Source organism: Beta vulgaris, chromosome 7 (assembly GCF_026745355.1).
Source record: "Beta vulgaris subsp. vulgaris cultivar EL10 chromosome 7, EL10.2, whole genome shotgun sequence".
Taxonomy (NCBI): domain Eukaryota; kingdom Viridiplantae; phylum Streptophyta; class Magnoliopsida; order Caryophyllales; family Amaranthaceae; genus Beta; species Beta vulgaris.
Window position 1 is genome coordinate 56643339 of NC_079208.1, and position 18487 is coordinate 56661825.

At 34.9% G+C, this 18487-nt stretch overlaps 3 protein-coding genes and 1 long non-coding RNA gene across 5 annotated transcripts; 2 read left to right on the top strand and 2 right to left on the bottom strand.

Moving 5' to 3' along the window:
* The first annotated feature begins 1781 nt into the window (after nucleotides 1-1781).
* On the top strand, nucleotides 1782-2691 carry LOC104903020 (uncharacterized). The gene is made up of 3 exons (XR_008970394.1): nucleotides 1782-1915; nucleotides 2002-2047; nucleotides 2633-2691. It is a non-coding gene; the product is annotated as an uncharacterized LOC104903020 (long non-coding RNA).
* Nucleotides 2692-3133: 442 nt separating this feature from the next.
* LOC104899972 (zinc finger CCCH domain-containing protein 25) lies at nucleotides 3134-5797 on the top strand. Its single transcript, XM_010687275.3, has 4 exons — nucleotides 3134-3524; nucleotides 3635-3744; nucleotides 3840-4027; nucleotides 5114-5797. The coding sequence occupies exons 1-4, from the start codon at nucleotides 3352-3354 to the stop codon at nucleotides 5660-5662; spliced, it is 1020 nt and encodes a 339-aa protein (XP_010685577.2). The 5' UTR covers nucleotides 3134-3351; the 3' UTR covers nucleotides 5663-5797.
* A 1344-nt stretch (nucleotides 5798-7141) lies between these two features.
* LOC104899973 (pleckstrin homology domain-containing protein 1) lies at nucleotides 7142-7573 on the bottom strand. Its single transcript, XM_010687276.4, has one exon. The coding sequence runs from the start codon at nucleotides 7571-7573 to the stop codon at nucleotides 7142-7144; it is 432 nt and encodes a 143-aa protein (XP_010685578.1).
* A 3183-nt stretch (nucleotides 7574-10756) lies between these two features.
* Nucleotides 10757-13713, bottom strand: LOC104899974 (probable NAD(P)H dehydrogenase (quinone) FQR1-like 3). 2 transcript variants are annotated; one of them, XM_010687277.4, is made up of 4 exons: nucleotides 13564-13713; nucleotides 13340-13433; nucleotides 12308-12573; nucleotides 10757-11143 (listed from the first exon to the last, which is right to left on the bottom strand). In XM_010687277.4, exons 1-4 carry the CDS (start codon nucleotides 13587-13589, stop codon nucleotides 10918-10920), a joined length of 612 nt encoding a protein of 203 aa, XP_010685579.1. In that variant the 5' UTR covers nucleotides 13590-13713; the 3' UTR covers nucleotides 10757-10917. The 2 variants fall into 2 exon arrangements, with proteins under 2 accessions (XP_010685579.1, XP_048504204.1); XM_048648247.2 differs by lacking the exon at nucleotides 13564-13713 and having other exon boundaries at nucleotides 12308-12588.
* Nucleotides 13714-18487: the final 4774 nt, after the last annotated feature.

Consider the following 18487-nt stretch of genomic DNA (forward strand, 5'->3'; position numbering starts at 1 on the left):
TGTCCTTGGAGAATTTGGGCTTCAATGGAGAAGTTTTAAGAGAAACTTTATGGTGAAAACATTGGTGCCCAAGCACACTTGTGGAAGAGCCCCAAAAACAGAAACATGACAGCTACTTGGATTGCTAAAATTACAAGAGCAAGTTCAAAATAAATCCTTATCTGAGGCTACAAGATATAATGAGACAGTCTGGCTAGAGTGGGGATTAGGGTCAGCAGAGTGTAGCTTACAGAGCTCGGAGGAGGGGCAAAGTTTGATTGTAGGGGAGTATATGGAGCAATATACCTTGCTGCCAAGGTATGCTGCAGAGATAAAAAAAAGTAACCCAGCTAATACAGTGATAATTAAGATGGATGGAAATATTTTTGAAAGAATGTACATTTGTTTTGAGGCACTGAAAAAGGGGTTCATAGCTGGATGTAGGCCTTTATTATTCTCTTGATGGATGTTTCTTAAAAGGACCCTATGGTGGACAACTTTTAGTTGCTGTTGGGAGGGATGGGAACAACCAAATGTTCCCAATTGCATGGGCAGTAGTAGAGGTTGAATCAACTTCTAGTTGGACATGGTTTTTGACATTTTTAGGGGAGGATTTATTATCAAATGAAGGTGCTGGTTACACTTTCATGTCTGATCAGCAGAAAGGTTTATTGAAGGCTGTGTCAGATGTGTTTCCCCAAGCTGAGAGTAGGGTATGTGCAAGGCATGTTTATTGTAACTTCAGAGGGGTGTTTGGTGGTGGCTTAGAGTATAGGAAGCAGTTCTGGATCATGGCTAAGAGCACCACAGAAAATGAATTTTTCCTTAACTTAGAGCAGATGAGGATAATATCTAATGCAGCTGCTGATGATCTCTTAAATAGGAACTACAAGAAATGGTGTAGAGCCTTCTACACTCCTCTATCTTGTTGTGATAGTGTGGATAACAACATGAGTGAGGTTTTCAATGCCTACATATTGAACTCAAGGCATAAACCTATAATTACATGTTGGAAGACATCAGGGAGGGGATAATGGAGAGGCTACACAAGAAGAGGGATCAAATAGGGAAGAAAGAGATGCTGTTGTGCCTAAGAATACAACAGCAAGTTGAGAAGCACAAGATTGGTGCTAGGGGATGGAATGCATTCTGGGATGGGGGGTTCTTTATGGGGTGAGGGAAGGGGCAACACAAACAAAATATGTTGAATTTGGAAGCTAGAACGTTGCAGCTGTAATGCATGGCAAATAAGTGGGATTCCATGCAAACATGCAGTGGTTGCAATTTGGAACAAAGTTGATCAACCAGAACATTATGTTAACCCATTCTTCACCAAATCAGTGTATTTGAAGGCATATGACTACTTGTTGGAGCCTATAAATGGAGCAGAAGAGTGGCCTAGTTCAGAAACTTTGGTAAATGCACCAAAACTCAAGAAAGTGCACAATAGGCGCCAAGTGAAGAGAAGGAAGGCAGCTGGAGAAGTTACAAGTTCAGGGAAATTGAAAAAAACAGGCTCAGTAATGACATGCAGCCTATGTGGTGTTCAAGGGCATAACAAGAGAGGTTGCAAGAATGTACCTACAGAGTCTGTGCGCATGGGTGCAAGTGAGTCAACTAGTAGCCGTGCACAGAATGTACCTACTGTACCCATGCACCATAGAGGTGTAGGTGTATACACCTACCCAAGTGGCTACCAAAGAGTTGCTACTCTCCAACCACACAGCCACCACAGCAGCCACCACAGCAACAACAGCCACCACAACAGCCACCTACTCAACCCCTCAATCACACAATCCCACAAAGAAGAGTAGCATGTTATTCAGATTATGAGGGTGAGCAGACCATATATTCATTCAGCCAAGAATACTCATTTAGCCAGTCACAACCAGGGGGTTCACAAGCTTCACAAACAATAACTAGCCAAGCCTTACAGGTATGTGATTTGATTGAATTAGCTAACATTTTCTTAACTTATAATCTGCACATGTATTCTGAATTAGTTTGTTTATATATATTCAGGACCTAGCAATGGCTAGAAGGATGCAAAGGAGAAAATAGTTGAAAGGTAACTTATATTTAATTAATAATATGCTACTACATGCCTTGATATAGTAATTAGAGTCCTAATAAACCCCTTACATAGTTATATATTGTACCATAAACAAACAAGAACAACAAGGAGTACACAAATCCAAGCCCTAACACACATAAATCCACCCTTCTTCATTTTCAGCATGATATATTTTGATTCATCTTCCTTGCCTTCTCATTTGCTGTCTTCAAATTGTGCCTCAGCAACATCACTTCCCTTCTAAGCTCCTGCTTCTCCTCCATTAACCCCAAAATCACATTTTTTTGCCACTCTATAGGCTCTTCAACATCACACCATTTGAATAACTTGCACCCCCTTGTATCAGTCTCAGCATCGTAGTCAGGGCATGCTACAAACCTTCTACCAGGGTTGTCCCTTGTCCAGGCTCTGATTTTGGTTACAACAAACCCACAATGACATCTTTTGGGAATTGGGGGCATGGAACCACCATAGCTATTTCTTGACATTATGCTGCCTAGACAAAATACTATGAATTAAAATTCATATTGGTAAAAAAGGGCAAAAAATTAACATTAGGTTTAATTTTCATTAATGCAGTTGCTTTGTACCTGATTAATGGAAGGTGATGAAGTTGATTTTTTTTTGCTGCTGATGGAAAACACCAATATCAGAAATTTTTCGTGTTGTGGAAGTTCTTATTTTTTGCTGCTCCTGATTTCTTGAGAGAGATGATTTTTTGAATGTTAATATATCTGTTAATATGGTTCAGTTTTAAATATATATGTTCATTTGTTACCGTTGAAGAATTTCGCTGGCTTTTTTGAATTAAAGGGTACTGAATTAACTCATTTTGTATTTTAGTGCCACGTCACCATGTATTTATTGCCATGTCACATTTTACTTTTAATTTAGGGCTGTTAACGGCAACTGCAAAGTTTAGTCCCTTAGACTAACGGCCGTCCAATTCCAGTACCTTAACTGGAACTTTTGAAAGTTCAGTACCTTAACTGGAACTTTCATCAAAGTTGAGTACCCTCCTATGTACTTAACTCCACCCCCACCCAAACCGTCCATTGGCCACCAGTTACTTTTACTACATAGCTGCCGGAAAAAAAAAACTCGGAAGTTATAAGACCATTCACTTTTCACTCCACTATTTTGATCTGACAGTTCTTCTATCGCAGAATTTGGGGATTTTAAATAAAATTCCGCCAAATCGAAAACCCTAATTTCTGTCCTCTTCAACCTCGATTTTTCCTTCCTACTGTACTGTTGTTCTTAGCTCTCTAAAGACGAATCGGAAAAAAAAAACCTAGATGAATCCATTAACGTTAGTGAAGAGAATTCAGAGCATTAATGCAAAAGAAGCAGATTTAGGGATTTCAGATGAAGCTTCATGGCACGCAAAATACAAGGATTCTGCTTATGTTTTCGTTGGCGGCATTCCTTACGATCTCACTGAAGGCGATCTTCTTGCTGTCTTTGCTCAGTACGAAATTTTTAGCTTTCATTTGTTGCAATTTTTTTCGTTAATTTATCTGTTTCGTCAAATTTTCAATTCGTTTAGTAGTTTTTGGTTTTTGATTGAATTCTTTGAAGATATGGCGAAATGGTGGATGTTAATCTTGTTAGAGATAAGGCTACTGGAAAATCCAAAGGTTTTGCATTTGTGGCGTATGAGGATCAAAGAAGCACAACTCTAGCTGTAGGTGAGATTCTCTTTTTGACTGTTAGCATTATTACTCGCTCGTGTTAATGCGGTTTTGCTTTCGAGTAGCTGAATATGTGGTTTTGTATGATACAGATAATTTGAATGGTGCTCAGTTAGGTGGTAGAACTATTAGGGTTGATCATGTTGCTAAGTATAAAAAGAAAGAAGAGGAGGACGAAGAGACGGAGAGACAGAAGAGGGAAGAACGAGGTGTTTGTCGTGCTTTTCAGAAAGGCGAGTGTAAATATGGCGATTCGTGTAAATTCTCCCATGATGAACAGGTGTGGTTGTTCTTCCAAATCTATTAATTTAATTCTGCTGCTTTCACTGTCAATAACTGTTTGTCATTGTGTATGCGATACTGTATAATTTTACCCGGGAAAACTTATTGGAAACTTGCAATTATTAGTATCATCTTTCTGTGATCACTTTTTGAAACCATGCATTCTTAGGATTTCAATTACATTTGTTTCCTCTGGTTTTTTGGCATAGATTGAGAGGTTAGTGTAATTGCTAAAATGCCTTATGAGTTCATCTGAATGGGATATAGCATTGCCGTCATTTATTTTGCTGCTACAGCTATTGATTAGAATTTGGAGAGAGCTTCCTCAATTATCTAAGAAGGTCACTGATCAATTCATCTATCTAGCTTGCTTTTTACTGACCCTTAAAATCCGTTCTATGAACGTATCTATAAATTGAAAATCTTTCAGCTCAAAGATCCCATCTGCCACCACTTAAACAGATTGGAAACTTCAATGATGTCAATGGATATCTTGGTATATTGAAGCAAGGGAGGGTGGGGACTCCATCAAAGAGACTTTAGGGGCCTCCTAGTGGTAGTAAACAATAGTGAGTGACTGAAGCCTCAAGTGGCGGAAAAGGAGATTGAAGTGTGAGGAGGGGAGTCTAATCAAATGAAAGGTAAAATTGTAGGCAACATGTTGATGGAAGGTCATGGCATACTTATATCGAATTACCAAAGCATCATTTTGAATTCAGAAAAAGGTCTACCAAACAGAAGATATCTAAACACAAGAGAGCGTGTGGAATTTCCTTCCACCCCGTTGATTTTCTGTCTTGTACTCTCATGTACAAACCTGTCTCTTTGTGTACATGATGGTCTTGTTATGTTCTTGATTGTAAAGGTAATTGATTGCTCTCTTATTTATGATGGACCCTTGAAGGTGAGTGAGTAGGATTAATATTATTTATTTTAAACTGGTGTGGATGGTCTTATTTCCTGTGGTTCCTATGTGAATGTGCCATATTCAACCATCATCAATCAATTCATTTGTGTCATTATTTGTCTACTTAAAGATTACGCGATTGTCATTCATGTTTATTTAATTGCTCTAATTTCACAGAGAGCTGCAAACACTGGATGGGGTCTTGAGGAGGATAGAAAAGCAAAGTGGGCAAATGACAAATTTGACAATCGTTCAATGGACAATAAAAGATCACGTGATATTCCACCTAGTTATGGGACAGAGAGGAAACAACCTGATGCTTATGATGGAAGAAGTTCTAGAGGAAAGAATAACATGGAAACTGCTCATAAGCAAAATGGAGCTGGTTCGAGTAATCTTCAGGACACTAGAGACAGGGTAAAGCCATTAGAATATAAAGAAGATCGAGACAGCCGAACATTTGAGATAAGATCATCAAGGTATGATACTGAATCAAAATCTAGAGATGATTATGACAGGAGGGAGGAGAAAAGGTCGAGGACGCATACACAACCTTCTTTGAGGGACAGTCAAGATGAAAGAGGCAAGGACAGAGACAGGAACAGGGATAAGGAGAAGCGGTCAACCTACACAAGGGATTCTTCACCTCAACATCATCAAGACAGGGATGATGGGGACCATCGTCGAGCAAGACGTGATGAGGATCACCATAGATCTCGAAGATAGAGAAGTGTTCAATTGATGTATCTCTGTAATGAAAGCGAGTAATGTTTGTTACTTTGATATATACGTTATACAATTGCTTGCTTAATTAGCTTCCCCTGAATTTTGGTATAGTGATTAGTGAATGAGTTCTTTTAAGCATATAGCAAATGCTCTCTATTGTTTAAAATATGTTCAACTTTCTTTTGCTTCCAATGTTATCCCTTCTGGAGGAGCAGTGGTCTTTGCTCTTCAAAAGTTTATAGTGGCACCACTTAATAATCTAATGGATTTTTTAAACATAGCTGTTTCCATTTTTTATACAAAGTGAATTATGACTCACTTCTTCCAAATCATCATTGCTTGTGTAATAACTATGCATATGATGAGTCATGTAGCAGCCATGCATTCCTATGCTAAAAACTGAACATCTAATGATATATTATCGGAGAAATTGCATTAAGAGATTGAAAAAGTTCGTAATTCATGATTTGTTTGTTGTTATACCATGAGAAGTGAAGTTTCATCGCTACACATTTACTTTCTTAGCAATTTTTCAATCAAAGTGGTCCATCTGTCATATTGATAAGTTTAAGAGAGGAGCGACAAAAATATAATATGATTGTATCATCGTGGGTTCAATAATAAACAATGACTACAATAATATCGGAGTACATAAGAACTCTTACTCTAAAACAATCTCCAGAAGATATATTATTCTTGATATTTATCTAACAATTATTGGAAATAAACCATAAGATAATATTTGCCTAAGATAATATTATATCCTAACTACTAATATATCCTACAAATATTTATTATATCTTTAGTATTCTACTTTATCTCTAACACATATTCTGGTTTCTAGGTGCTCTGAGCATTTCTATCTGACCTTCTACTGTTTTTGATGTATCACTTTCTTTTTAGATTGATAAGAACTAAGAAGAAGTATCATATTGGACCGGCACCTCACAAAGGTCGACACAACTACACGGACAAGGTCTTTTGTGAGTGGGGGAAGGAGTAAGGAAATCACCCAAAAACGCCTCTAGTGGTAAAGTTGTGACTTGTCACATACAAACTTTAACGCTAAACAAGTACTACTTCTTACTCGAGTTTTTCATACATTGCCCTTAAAAATTACTATGAAAATTTGATTCCCGTTACAACCAAATAAGCACTAATTTTATTTTTCAATTTTTTTTTGAGATAATTTATCTAAAATGTCCAATAATGACCATATCCATTAATACCCGTCTAATATAAATGCTACAAATTTAGCCATTATACTACCCTGTCCAATAACCCGATCTAATCAGAAATCGATAGGTAAACCAATTTTCATACAACTAAAAGAATATCTCAACGCTAAAATAAAATCATAAAGCAACCAAAAATCCAAGAAAGATAATATTCATATTAAGTCGTAATAAACTTTACAATTAATCATCCTCCGAAATTAATACTCACACAATATGACATAATCACAAACAAAAACAAAAATCAAGAACGAGAATCATAGTCAACGACCTCAGAATGAGTAAGAGATCTAGATTGTTGAACAATACAACGACCAATAGAATTAATCCATTCTTCTTTTTCTTTATCAGAATCAGCAATAAAGTACATAGTACAACCATCATAAGTTGCGATCTCAAACGAGAAGGGTTTATTTAGAGTATCCTCAGCACCTTTAACAGTTAAACAACGGCCCACTTGGATAACGCCACGTGGTACGGAGGTGCGGGTGACGGTGGAGTCTTTGAACCATAGTAACTTCCCTTGTTTCAGAACGAACCACCGACGTCTCCAAGTTTTGATGTACTCACCTTGTTTGGTTAGCCAGCCCACGCGTTCTGGGCTGGACCAGAAGTCCAGGCCCATGTAATCATCTGGGTTTGGGCCTGACCCGATTGCTCTCAGTATGGCGTCCATTAAAGGGGGGAGAGAGAGAGGAGGATTTTTTTTGGGAAGATTATTAAGAGATTTTAAGGTGAGATAATTTGAGAAGGAGAAAAGAGGTTTTGTTTGGGGAAAGAGGAAAGGTCGGTTTTGATGAGTTGTGTTGATCACGTATAAGTCGTTTAAGGGGATTTTTTGGGGGTGAGGATAAAGAATACCAAGGTGATTAAGATTTTTTTCTTTTGGTTTTCTTATCTTGTCATGTCGGCAACATTAGTATTTGGTCGGATCGATTTTTTTTTATTCATATAAACCACGAATGCAGTATAAAATACAAAGAGTATAGAAGGGATTCAAATTTGTGACCTATTGTACACCAATCCATCCTTGATAACATTGCTTGGATAGTGGATACCATTCATTCGTTTCTAAATTATTGCACAAGAATCAAGAGAAGAATAGAGAGAAAAAAAATGTCGTGTGTTAGAAGAGAGAGAAAGAATATAATGTCAAATATGGAAACATTGCACGTGTAAAAAAAAAAGAAATTACAAGTAATAGAGAACTACCAGTAGGAGACGACGTTGTAAGTAAAAAAATTGAAGGAAGTATAAACTCTAACTAATTTTAGATCTAAGCGATAGTTTAAATTATTGTTTGAAATTTTAGATTAGTGGCTAAATATAGGCTCTGTTTGGCTATTAGAGGTTAGTTGTTTGCATTAGTTGTTAGCGATTAGCTGATTATATTAGCTGGTGTGGTTATCTGTTTGTATTAGTTGTTTGTGTGAAAGTGTTTAATAGATAGTTGCTAGTTGATTGGTATTTTATTTGGTGAAATGACTAATAAGGATGTCAGAATAATTTATTGGTGATTTTTTTTTGGGTAAAAGGTAATCAATTTGAGCAACTTTTTTTTTTTTTTTGATCCATAGGAGCCACGAAGGCAGTACAAAGTACAAAGAAGGGGAAGGGGATTCGAACCTGTGACCTATTATTCACAGCACCTCAATCTTAACCATTAGGCCAAGACATCATTGATTAATTTGAGCAACTTTATGATAGTTAGGCAATACTGATTATACAATTAGATTCGCAAACCACTTTTCCCAAAAAAACACCTATTAGTATCTTTTTCAAAATTAACTTTTTGAATTTGAACCTCTCTTCTAATCATCTCTCAATTAAATACTTCCATTAGAAATTTGGACCAATCAAACTTGTCTATTCATCTCAAACCTTTCTTTTTACTCCAAAATTCTCTCAACCAAACACCCCTTGTACTTATTTTGAGGAGAGGATTACAGGAGCAAAGCTCTTAAATACAACTCTTCGCAAACTACCAAAACTCCAAACTACGCCCATATAATAATTGGGATTTCTCGATGGTGTTATGAATATGATTGATCTTTTTGTTCTTAAGAATTGTTGATGTATAAGTTAAACACTATTACACTAAGAGGTTATTTGATTAACATTATTTAAGAAAGTTAGAATTCTTAGGAATTGGAATTCTTTGGTGTTGTTTTTGGTTGACAAATTCATGAGAAGTAGAAATTCCTAGGAATTACCACTTCCCACAAAATGGAGAAAGTTACTTACCTAGGAGGACCTAGGTAAGTGGAAATTTCCATTGGAAATTTTCATTTTTCTTGAATCACCAAACAACATCTAGCAATTCCTAAGAAGTACAATTACATGAGAAGATAATATTCCAAAAAATTTACACTCCTTACATTCAACCAAACGAGCACTAATAATCCACTCATCCACGTATAGCACTTATGTTGATCACATGTTTGTCTTTAGTTTGTAATCGTTGGTCACATGTTTAAATCTTCACGTTGAACATTTTAAGTTTAAGGGGGTGTTTGGTATGAATACCGTAAACGGAATGGAAAGGATTTTGATAAGGAGGGGAAAGGGTAATAATAAGTGTTACCCTTATTAGTTGTTTGGTATCCTAATGGAATAGAAACAAATATAACCCACTCCCTTTCCTCTTGTTTGAAGAGTGAAACGTTATTTGTTTCCTTAGTTTTTTGAGTGGAAACAACTTGGGGGGATGTGTTTCCCTCAAGTAAAGGTAATTGTTACTTTACACACTAACCAAACAAGTAGAAACGGATTTTGTTATTTGATTCCGTTTCTTTTGTGAAAAAACATGATACCAAACACCCCCTAAGTGTATTCATTAATTATGATAGCTTATGTTGAGTTGTCATGAGAAGGATCCACAAATTTGTTACCTTACCTTTTCTCAAGGAAAAGATTACATCAAACTTCAGATAGGGAGTCAATCATATACGCCTACATTGATTCAAGATGTTTATAGTAGTACGTCATATAATGAAATCTTAGTAGAATTGATCAATATGTTCTCACTTATAGTCTACAGATAGACACTACAGAAGATGCACAACACAATCCAACCAATACTCAGGTCGACAAACATCCCTAGGATGAGATTATGGGAAAATGGCATGATAAGGAACGAGTGAGAGTGGGCGTCTGGACGTCGGCGACATGAAAATGGCTCGGGCCTTGGAGTCATAGTGAACAAGTCACTGATAGATTTTTCTCAATCATGTACCTCAAAATTCTAAGATCATTCTAATAAGGTCATCCAGCCCAGCTACATACGTCATCGCTTGAGAGTAGGGGGATCATTCTAACTCATGGTCGTAATATTTCGATTGGCACTGAACCTCACCATCTTCCTCTCGTGTTCAGTCTACATACTTTCTCTGCTTCTAAAGTGCTTTTCTTTTTATGACAGTAAGAAAACAAAGAGAAACTAAGCTCCATTTCTAGACTGAACAGCTAGACCATGAGCCTTCTTATTGAAAAAAAGACTATGAGCTTTCTTTTAAACCTGTTAAACACTACATCAAATGAAGAATTACCCCTTGTGGCTTTGAAGAGGTTCTCATCTTATACAGGGTAAAAGTCTATAAAGTTGACTCAATGACCCTTGAAACCCGATATTCAAGATATGCTACTTCACAACGCCAAATTCAAAATATAGTTAATCTTATATGCTCGGCGTTTTTGATGCTTAGCTTTAATATATGCAACTAACAAGGTCTGAAAAGTCTAGCGTACCTTACTTTCTCCCCTCTTTTAACCGCAAGCTCACTTCAGTTCGGTTTATCACAGACATATTGGTAAATTGGTCCCTGTTAAGTTAGACCACTTTACAGATCTAATCGAAAAATTAAAAGATAGTGAATCTTAGATTAACATCAAGATTTTGATCTTAATTCAAGTAGTATAGTTCAACGAAGTACAAATGTGAAAAGGTATATTATACACTTGGTATTTCTTGATGTTTGAATAATGAATGATGTTCAATGGGTATGTCGTACCAACAAGGTTTCAACTCTTGAGCTTCTTTGCTACTTGAGCAAGATACTTACCTTGGTAAAAAGCCAGCTGAAGTTCAAGATCAGATGGTTGCCGAGATCCATCTCCTGCAAATGTTCCTGCACCATATGAAGAGCCACCCTTCACCTCGCACATTTCAAACATGCCATCCCCGAAGGTGTATCCCAGAGGAACATATAACATACCATGGTGTGACAACTGAGTAACGGCTGTCAATCTGTTAAATAAAGTTAAAATTTTAAGTTACAGTTAATGTTCAAGAGAACAACATAGGAAGAGCATGCTATTAAGCACTACTGCTTTAATATGATTTGGACTTTGGAGCATACAATCATTTTCTCATTGACGAATCGCCGACATATGCATGTATATGAGGCAACTCAGTAAGTAATCACATAGAAATATGTAGGATCGTACAAATTGTAAGAATCTAAGATCTATAACAAGATTTATTGTGTATATTAATATAGATCAAGCTATGAGCTTAAAGTAGATCAATTTTCTCAAAAAAAAAAATTAATAATAATAAAAAAAAATAGATCAAGGTGAAAGGAAAATAGCATTCTCAATCTTCATAGAGCCTTGGCTTTTAAGCTCTGTAGATTGAATTAAAATATTTGCACTTTTCACTGGCGAAATTTTTGCAAATTTAAAATGGGAAATTAATATCTTCCATATCATAGTGTAAAAATGAAAGTATGTGGTAATAATAAGCCTGACATAACTTCATCCAAACTTGTTTAAATAATGGATGAAGTAAGAAAATCATGACAATCTAACCACTCTACAACAAAGAAGGGTAATAACTAAAGATCATTTGTGTAATTGTGCCTTAACAAAGGGGAAAATGCACATTCCATGTCACCTCACATATAATTCCGAACTAACAATGACTTTAATTTTCATGTCGAAAATCCACCTAACATTCAACTCCAACTCTGTAAGAGGGCAAATTCAAGAATTCCATGGCCTTCTAAATTATGTATACGAAGTTATCATATAAAAATGCTTCATAATATACAAGTCTCAACTCCAACAAGGCAAAGTTTTATACACTACACAAATTGGCGAAGTCACAAAGCATAGCCTAAATCAGCAATGTCTCCATGCATTACATAGTAGCCCCTCTTTTTGTTTATGATTATATTGCAACACTTTTGACTTTTATTTAGAAAATACTTCAACATCTTAAATCAATATACATATATATTTAAGTATCATTAAAAGAAAACGATCTAAGTATCTAACCTGCACAAAGTAAACTAGTTGCATATATCTGAAGGGAGTTGAAAAGACTAGTGAAGCCATAAGAAACAAAATTTATCATGCATGCTACATTTGGTGAATTATCAGGCTAAATTAGTGTTTATAGGGAACTTACGCAGCGTTCTCCTGACCTCCACCATAGAAGCCAGTACTCCAAAAGACGCCTGCAGGCTTACCAGCAAGTGACTGAGATGCCGCTAACTCGTAGCTGGCCTCAAAAAAGGCCAGAAATTGTGCAGGCATCATTCCAAATCGAGAGGGAAAGCCAAAAAGAAACCCATCCGCATTCACTAGCTCTTCTGGTTTAATTATTCCCACATCACTCGGCTTTGGAGGAGCCTTCATTTTATCCAATACCCTTTGGGGAAGTGTCTCAGGTATCTATGTGATCATCAACTAATAACTGATCAATACAACATCAACATAATAATAATACTAATATCTCCAAATAACCTCCCACCCCGGAACAAATGAGGAAATCAGATATTCGTGTTCTTATCCCCACAATTAATTTAGATATGGAGGAAGTATTACCAATCAGTTAGGAATATGATATACATCATCTATGTGACTATGTGGGTAAAACTTTAAAAACACCTAAATTGGGAAAGGGGAAATATAAATCTATGACATCAGAATTAGTTTTGGTTGATTGACAGTAAACCATGTAGAAAAATCCCAAATTAGAAAATTGTAGATGCATATTATAGATTGATATTTCCCCATAATATCTCTAGATTGGGATAGTAACAATTAACAAACCTTATATCTCTAGCAGAAAATCCCAATAATACTAATATCTCTAGATAAGCACAATTCAGAAAACAATGAATTTGTGGGGTTTGTTACTATCTTCTTCTAATCATAATTCATATGATATAATTGAGCTAAACATACAAGCGGAATTGATTAATTGATAATATAAGAGTATATTTCACCCAAATCCCAACCATAAACACAGCTTGAACTAAAGAAGCTTTTGGTTGAGTTCGCCCTTTAGTATTTAATACCATGTCAAACGACCAACTCAACCAAAAGCTTAAGCCGATAATTGAAGCCCCATAGATAGTTTTATATTAAAGACAATTGTTGTTCTGGGAAGAAAGAAAAAGAGATTAAATCAAAGGAATAAAGATATAAAAATTACCAGCCATAATGAAGCTTCAACGCCTTCAACAGAAGAAGCTCCTCTTAACACTTCTCTAGCCATAACCTCGACATGCCCAAATAAAGAGTAATACCTGGTGGTAACAAAAATGGGAAGAAGAGGAGAGAGAAAATTGTACAATTGATGTCAATTTTTAACATATAAGTATATTATCAAAGAAAGAAATGCGCAGAATAAAAATTCAAAAGGAGAAAGAAGCTTACACTATGTAGACTTTGGTTGAAGACATTGCTGCTACTCTGCAATTAGTTTGAAGATGACGAGTTTGAAGTTGGATTGATTAGAGTCAACTTTGAAGGGGTTCCATCGGATCTTACAGGTGGAAAGCCACAAATCTTTATTTCTTTTTAAGGTTTTTTGGTTTCTTAAGTTATAATAGTGTCTTCTCCGAAAGAAAGGATTATTGTCCTTCGAAAGACAAGGTTTTGTCGATATACGATATCGTTCGAAAGACGGGGTTTTCGAACTATTTTGAGAGATAAGGTTTTATTTGCGTTTAATAGGGTCTCCAGTTATGCGGGGATACGATTGATGCTTATTGACCGGATTCGGATTACGAAATCAACACAAGAATTTTCTACCACAAAATTATGAAGCGACGATGGATCCACTTAAAAAATGGTATGAGACAACAAAACGAGAATATGCCGAATTGTTATATCTATGTATTTGGATTCTCAATCCTTCACCAATTAATTTTTATTTTATTTTGTTTAGTCTTTTTCAATGTCGTTAATTGTCAATTATAGATGTTGTATTGCTTTAATTAATGAAATATAGTGTCCTTTGGGACTTCTTTCAAAAAAAAAAAAAAATCTAAAGGGTGATAAAGTAAAGTACATGGCTCCCCACGAAAGAACTTTCCAGCGTTTCGACTTTTATATTTGTCAATACAAAATATGTTATTGTTAAGAGTCCTTTTACATTTCATTTATGGCTCTATGTGGTAAGGTGTAAAATATTTTCTATAAATGTGAGATTTTCTTTTCCTCTTATCTTTTGTTGTTGATGAGAGGGTGTAAAACAACAATCCGACTTGCGTGGACCCGGTTCACACTAAAAATAGTGTGGACGAGGCCCAGGCACGTGACCCGTTAAACAGTACTAACTTTATCTAATTATCGACCATTTTATCGATCGTTATAATTCAACTGCTCAATCCTCATCCTTTCTTTCTTCATCCCTCATACTCAAAACTGACATACAGAGGAGAGAGAAAGTGAAGATTCTTCGCTTCCATTAACCATGGCACTAAACTTGCGAACTCCATTCTTCTCTCTCATTCTTACTGTCCTTTCTCTCTCCTCCATGCAATTCTCACCATAAAAGCATGTTTCTTCTGCTTCTTCGGAACAATATCGAACCTTCTTCTTCTTCTCTCGCTTTCTGGAATTTTTCCGCCATTTCCGTTTCTGTCCGAGCTTCTGCTAGCGAAACTCAAAACGACGTCGCAGATAATGAAGAAGGAGAGAAGTTAGTGTTGGACGATGAGTTGATTAGTCGATCGTCAAGTTTGAAAGATGCGAGCGAAGTTCTTCAACTGATATCTGGCAACAAAAATGGCTGAAAAGGAGGTTTCCTCAGTTGTACTGATTGTTGTAAAATCATTTTAACACACCCTATATCACTTTGACATACACTATATCACTTTAACACACCCTATATCACTTTAACATACACTATATCACTTTAACATACACTATATCATTGTAACATACACTATGTCATTTTAACACACACTAAATCACTTTAACATACACTATATCACTTTAACATACACTATATCATTGTAACATACACTATATCATTTTAACACACACTAAATCACTTTAACATACACTATATCACTTTAACATACACTATATCATTGTAACATACACTATATCATTTTAACACACACTAAATCACTTTAACATACACTATTATCACTTTAACATACACTATATCATTGTAACATACACTATATCATTTTAACACACACTATATCACTTTAACATACACTATATCATTATAACATTAGAGATGTAAATGGATCGGGTTCGGGGCGGGTGGAGCATCACCCGCATCCATCATCCGCTACCATCCGCACCACCCGATCCATCCATCACCCGGAAAAATCACCACCCGAATCCATCCATCCATTTATTTCCGGGTGAACGGATGAATCGGGTTTAATCGGTGAAATTACCTCAAAATAATGCTAACCATAAAATTTCAGAAAAATAAAGTTTCAACCGACAAAACCATAGATCCACAACCACAATTCAAATTAAGTTCAAAATCACAGTAATTCACATACAGAAATTAGAAAAATTAGGTTGGGCATCGGGCTTTTAGATTTGGACATTTAGCTGGGCCTTGAGGATTGGACCCAAAAAATGTTTTTTTAAAAATAAACGGGTGATGGGTCGGATTAACGGGTCGGGTGATGGATGAAAATTGTCCACCCGAATCCGATCCATCACCCGCATCTGTTAATCCGTCACCCGTTCACCATCCGTTTAAACCGGGTTTTTCACTCGTCCATTAAGACGGATGGACCGGGTGACCGGGTGGTCCACTGGATATTGCCATCTCTATATAACATACACTATATCACTTTAACATACACTATATCACTTTAACATACACTATATCACTGTAACATACACTATACCACTTTAACATACACTATATCATTTTAACATACACTATATCATATCAATATACACTAAATCATTTTAACATACACTATATCACTTTAACATACACTATATCATTTTAACATACACTATATCATTTTAACATACACTATATCACTTTAATATACACTATATCATTTTAACATACACTATATCATTTTAATATACACTATATCATTTTAACATACACTATATCATATCAATATACACTATATCATTTTAACATACACTATATCATTTTAACATACACTATATCACTTTAACATACACTATATCATATCAAAAACACATAATCTGATGTCAATATACACTGTCAAAGAACTATCACAACAACACTATCATTTCAAAATACACTATATGATCAGAAAATACACTATATTATATTTAACATACACTATATCATTTTAACATACACTATAGTGTATCCTAAAATATACTATATCATCACAGGAATCACACAATTACAAAATATTAATTCAAAAATAAACCTAAAAAAAAGCAGAACTCCAAAAATCGAACAAAAATCAACATAAATTTATCATGCAAACAATTAAAATCGCACAAAAAATGAACGATGAGTAATTCAAACTAAAAATAAAAGACGCATTGAAATGAAGAAGTTAGGGCAGAGAAGATTACACAAAACTGAACTTGAAGAGAGAGAAAATGAAGAACTTACGGCAAAGAAGTTTTAATTGAGAGAAAAAATGCAGAAGTTACCACAGAACGAAGTAGTGGGAAGAAGTTATGACGAGATAGAAGATGAAACAAGACAGTATCTGAACAAATATGAGGAGAGATAAAAACCGAAGGCGCCAAAAACTGAAAAGCGTATAATAAACTCACGTGATATGGATCGGGTGCACACTAACTTAGTGTGCACCGGGTTCATATTAGTTTTTTTAGTAAAACAATTAGTCTATCAAGGGGAAAGTCTCGTAGTAATAATAAAAATCATTTTCCTTTCAAAGAGAAGGAACAACTCAGTTTTCTCCCTCATCCTTAACAACCTTTTACTCTCCTAGTCTCTTCTTATCCATCATCTCCATTCCCCTCCCATTTATTCTTTTTTCATAACTTTTTTTACATTGAGCCAAACAAAGGAAAATTAAATTCTCGATAATTAATAATTATTCATATCACATAAAATTCATCAATATTCGTATTACATAACGTAGTTAAATTTGATTTTAAAATAATAATTACTTTTATTTTTTTTTTATTTTTTTTTGAGAGAATAATTACTTTTATTAGGTGATGATCTAATATTTAATTGTATTATTAATGCAGAGACAAATAATTCTTAGTTTAATCCAAATTTTTATTGATCATGCGATCTATTAATTTTATTCTAACCTATGCACTTTAGCTATTTCGCATAACAATATGATATAGCAATCAATTAAAAATATAATTCTCATAATCGATATCTAGGAGATAGGGAGGAAGATGGAATTATGATATACTCCCTCCATTCCATTTTTTAATCTACACACTTTGACATTTTACCACTATTCACAAATTTCACTTTAACCATCATTTGTGATTTATACGCGGATGAAAATATAGTCATGTATGTGGGATCTTGTTAGATTCATCATAACATCTATTTTATTAATATGTACTTTTTATAATTTTACAAATACAAAACTAAAGATATATGTCCTCAAAATTTTGCATTGGCATGCGTGAAAAGTGTAAATGTTTAGATTAAAATGAAACAGATGGACTATAAAATTAGATATTAATATATTGATTAAAGAATAATCTAGAGGAGGTCTTGACGGACTTCAATTGCGTTGTACTCCCTCATGCCAGTCTTTATTAATTTACCTGTATTCCTTTTTGAGATGTCCCTTATTAGTTTACCCATATATTTTGTTTCTATTTTTAAAATGAGACCACTAACTTTCCATCACACATTCATTCAACTTTAACATAAAATCATAGTTTATCTTCCCTTCTATGTCCACAACATTATTTTTCCTAAAATTTTATGTAAAAAAAACGGGTAAATTAATAAAGACCGGATAGAGTATACATTATCCCAAATCCGAAAAAGGTGGAAGGTTGTTCTACAAGACTATAACTATGAAGAAAAAAATAATCTAAATCCAAAATCACGTCAATGATATATATATATATATATATATATATATATATATATATATATATATATATATATATTTTGTAATAGTAAGAAAAAATAAGATTAGAAAATCATCCGCTCTCGCTCAAGGCTATATTATAACGAATTTGTGTTTTAAGACTTGAATTTATTACATCTCACCTAATATACAAATACATTAACCAACTAATATATAATCTTATATTCATTAATATAATAAGTAAGTAATCTAAAATGCATTAACCAACTACACTATCATATACTAGGACTTTCTAACCAAGGATGCCTTGGGCCTAGTGATTAATATTGAGGTGCTGT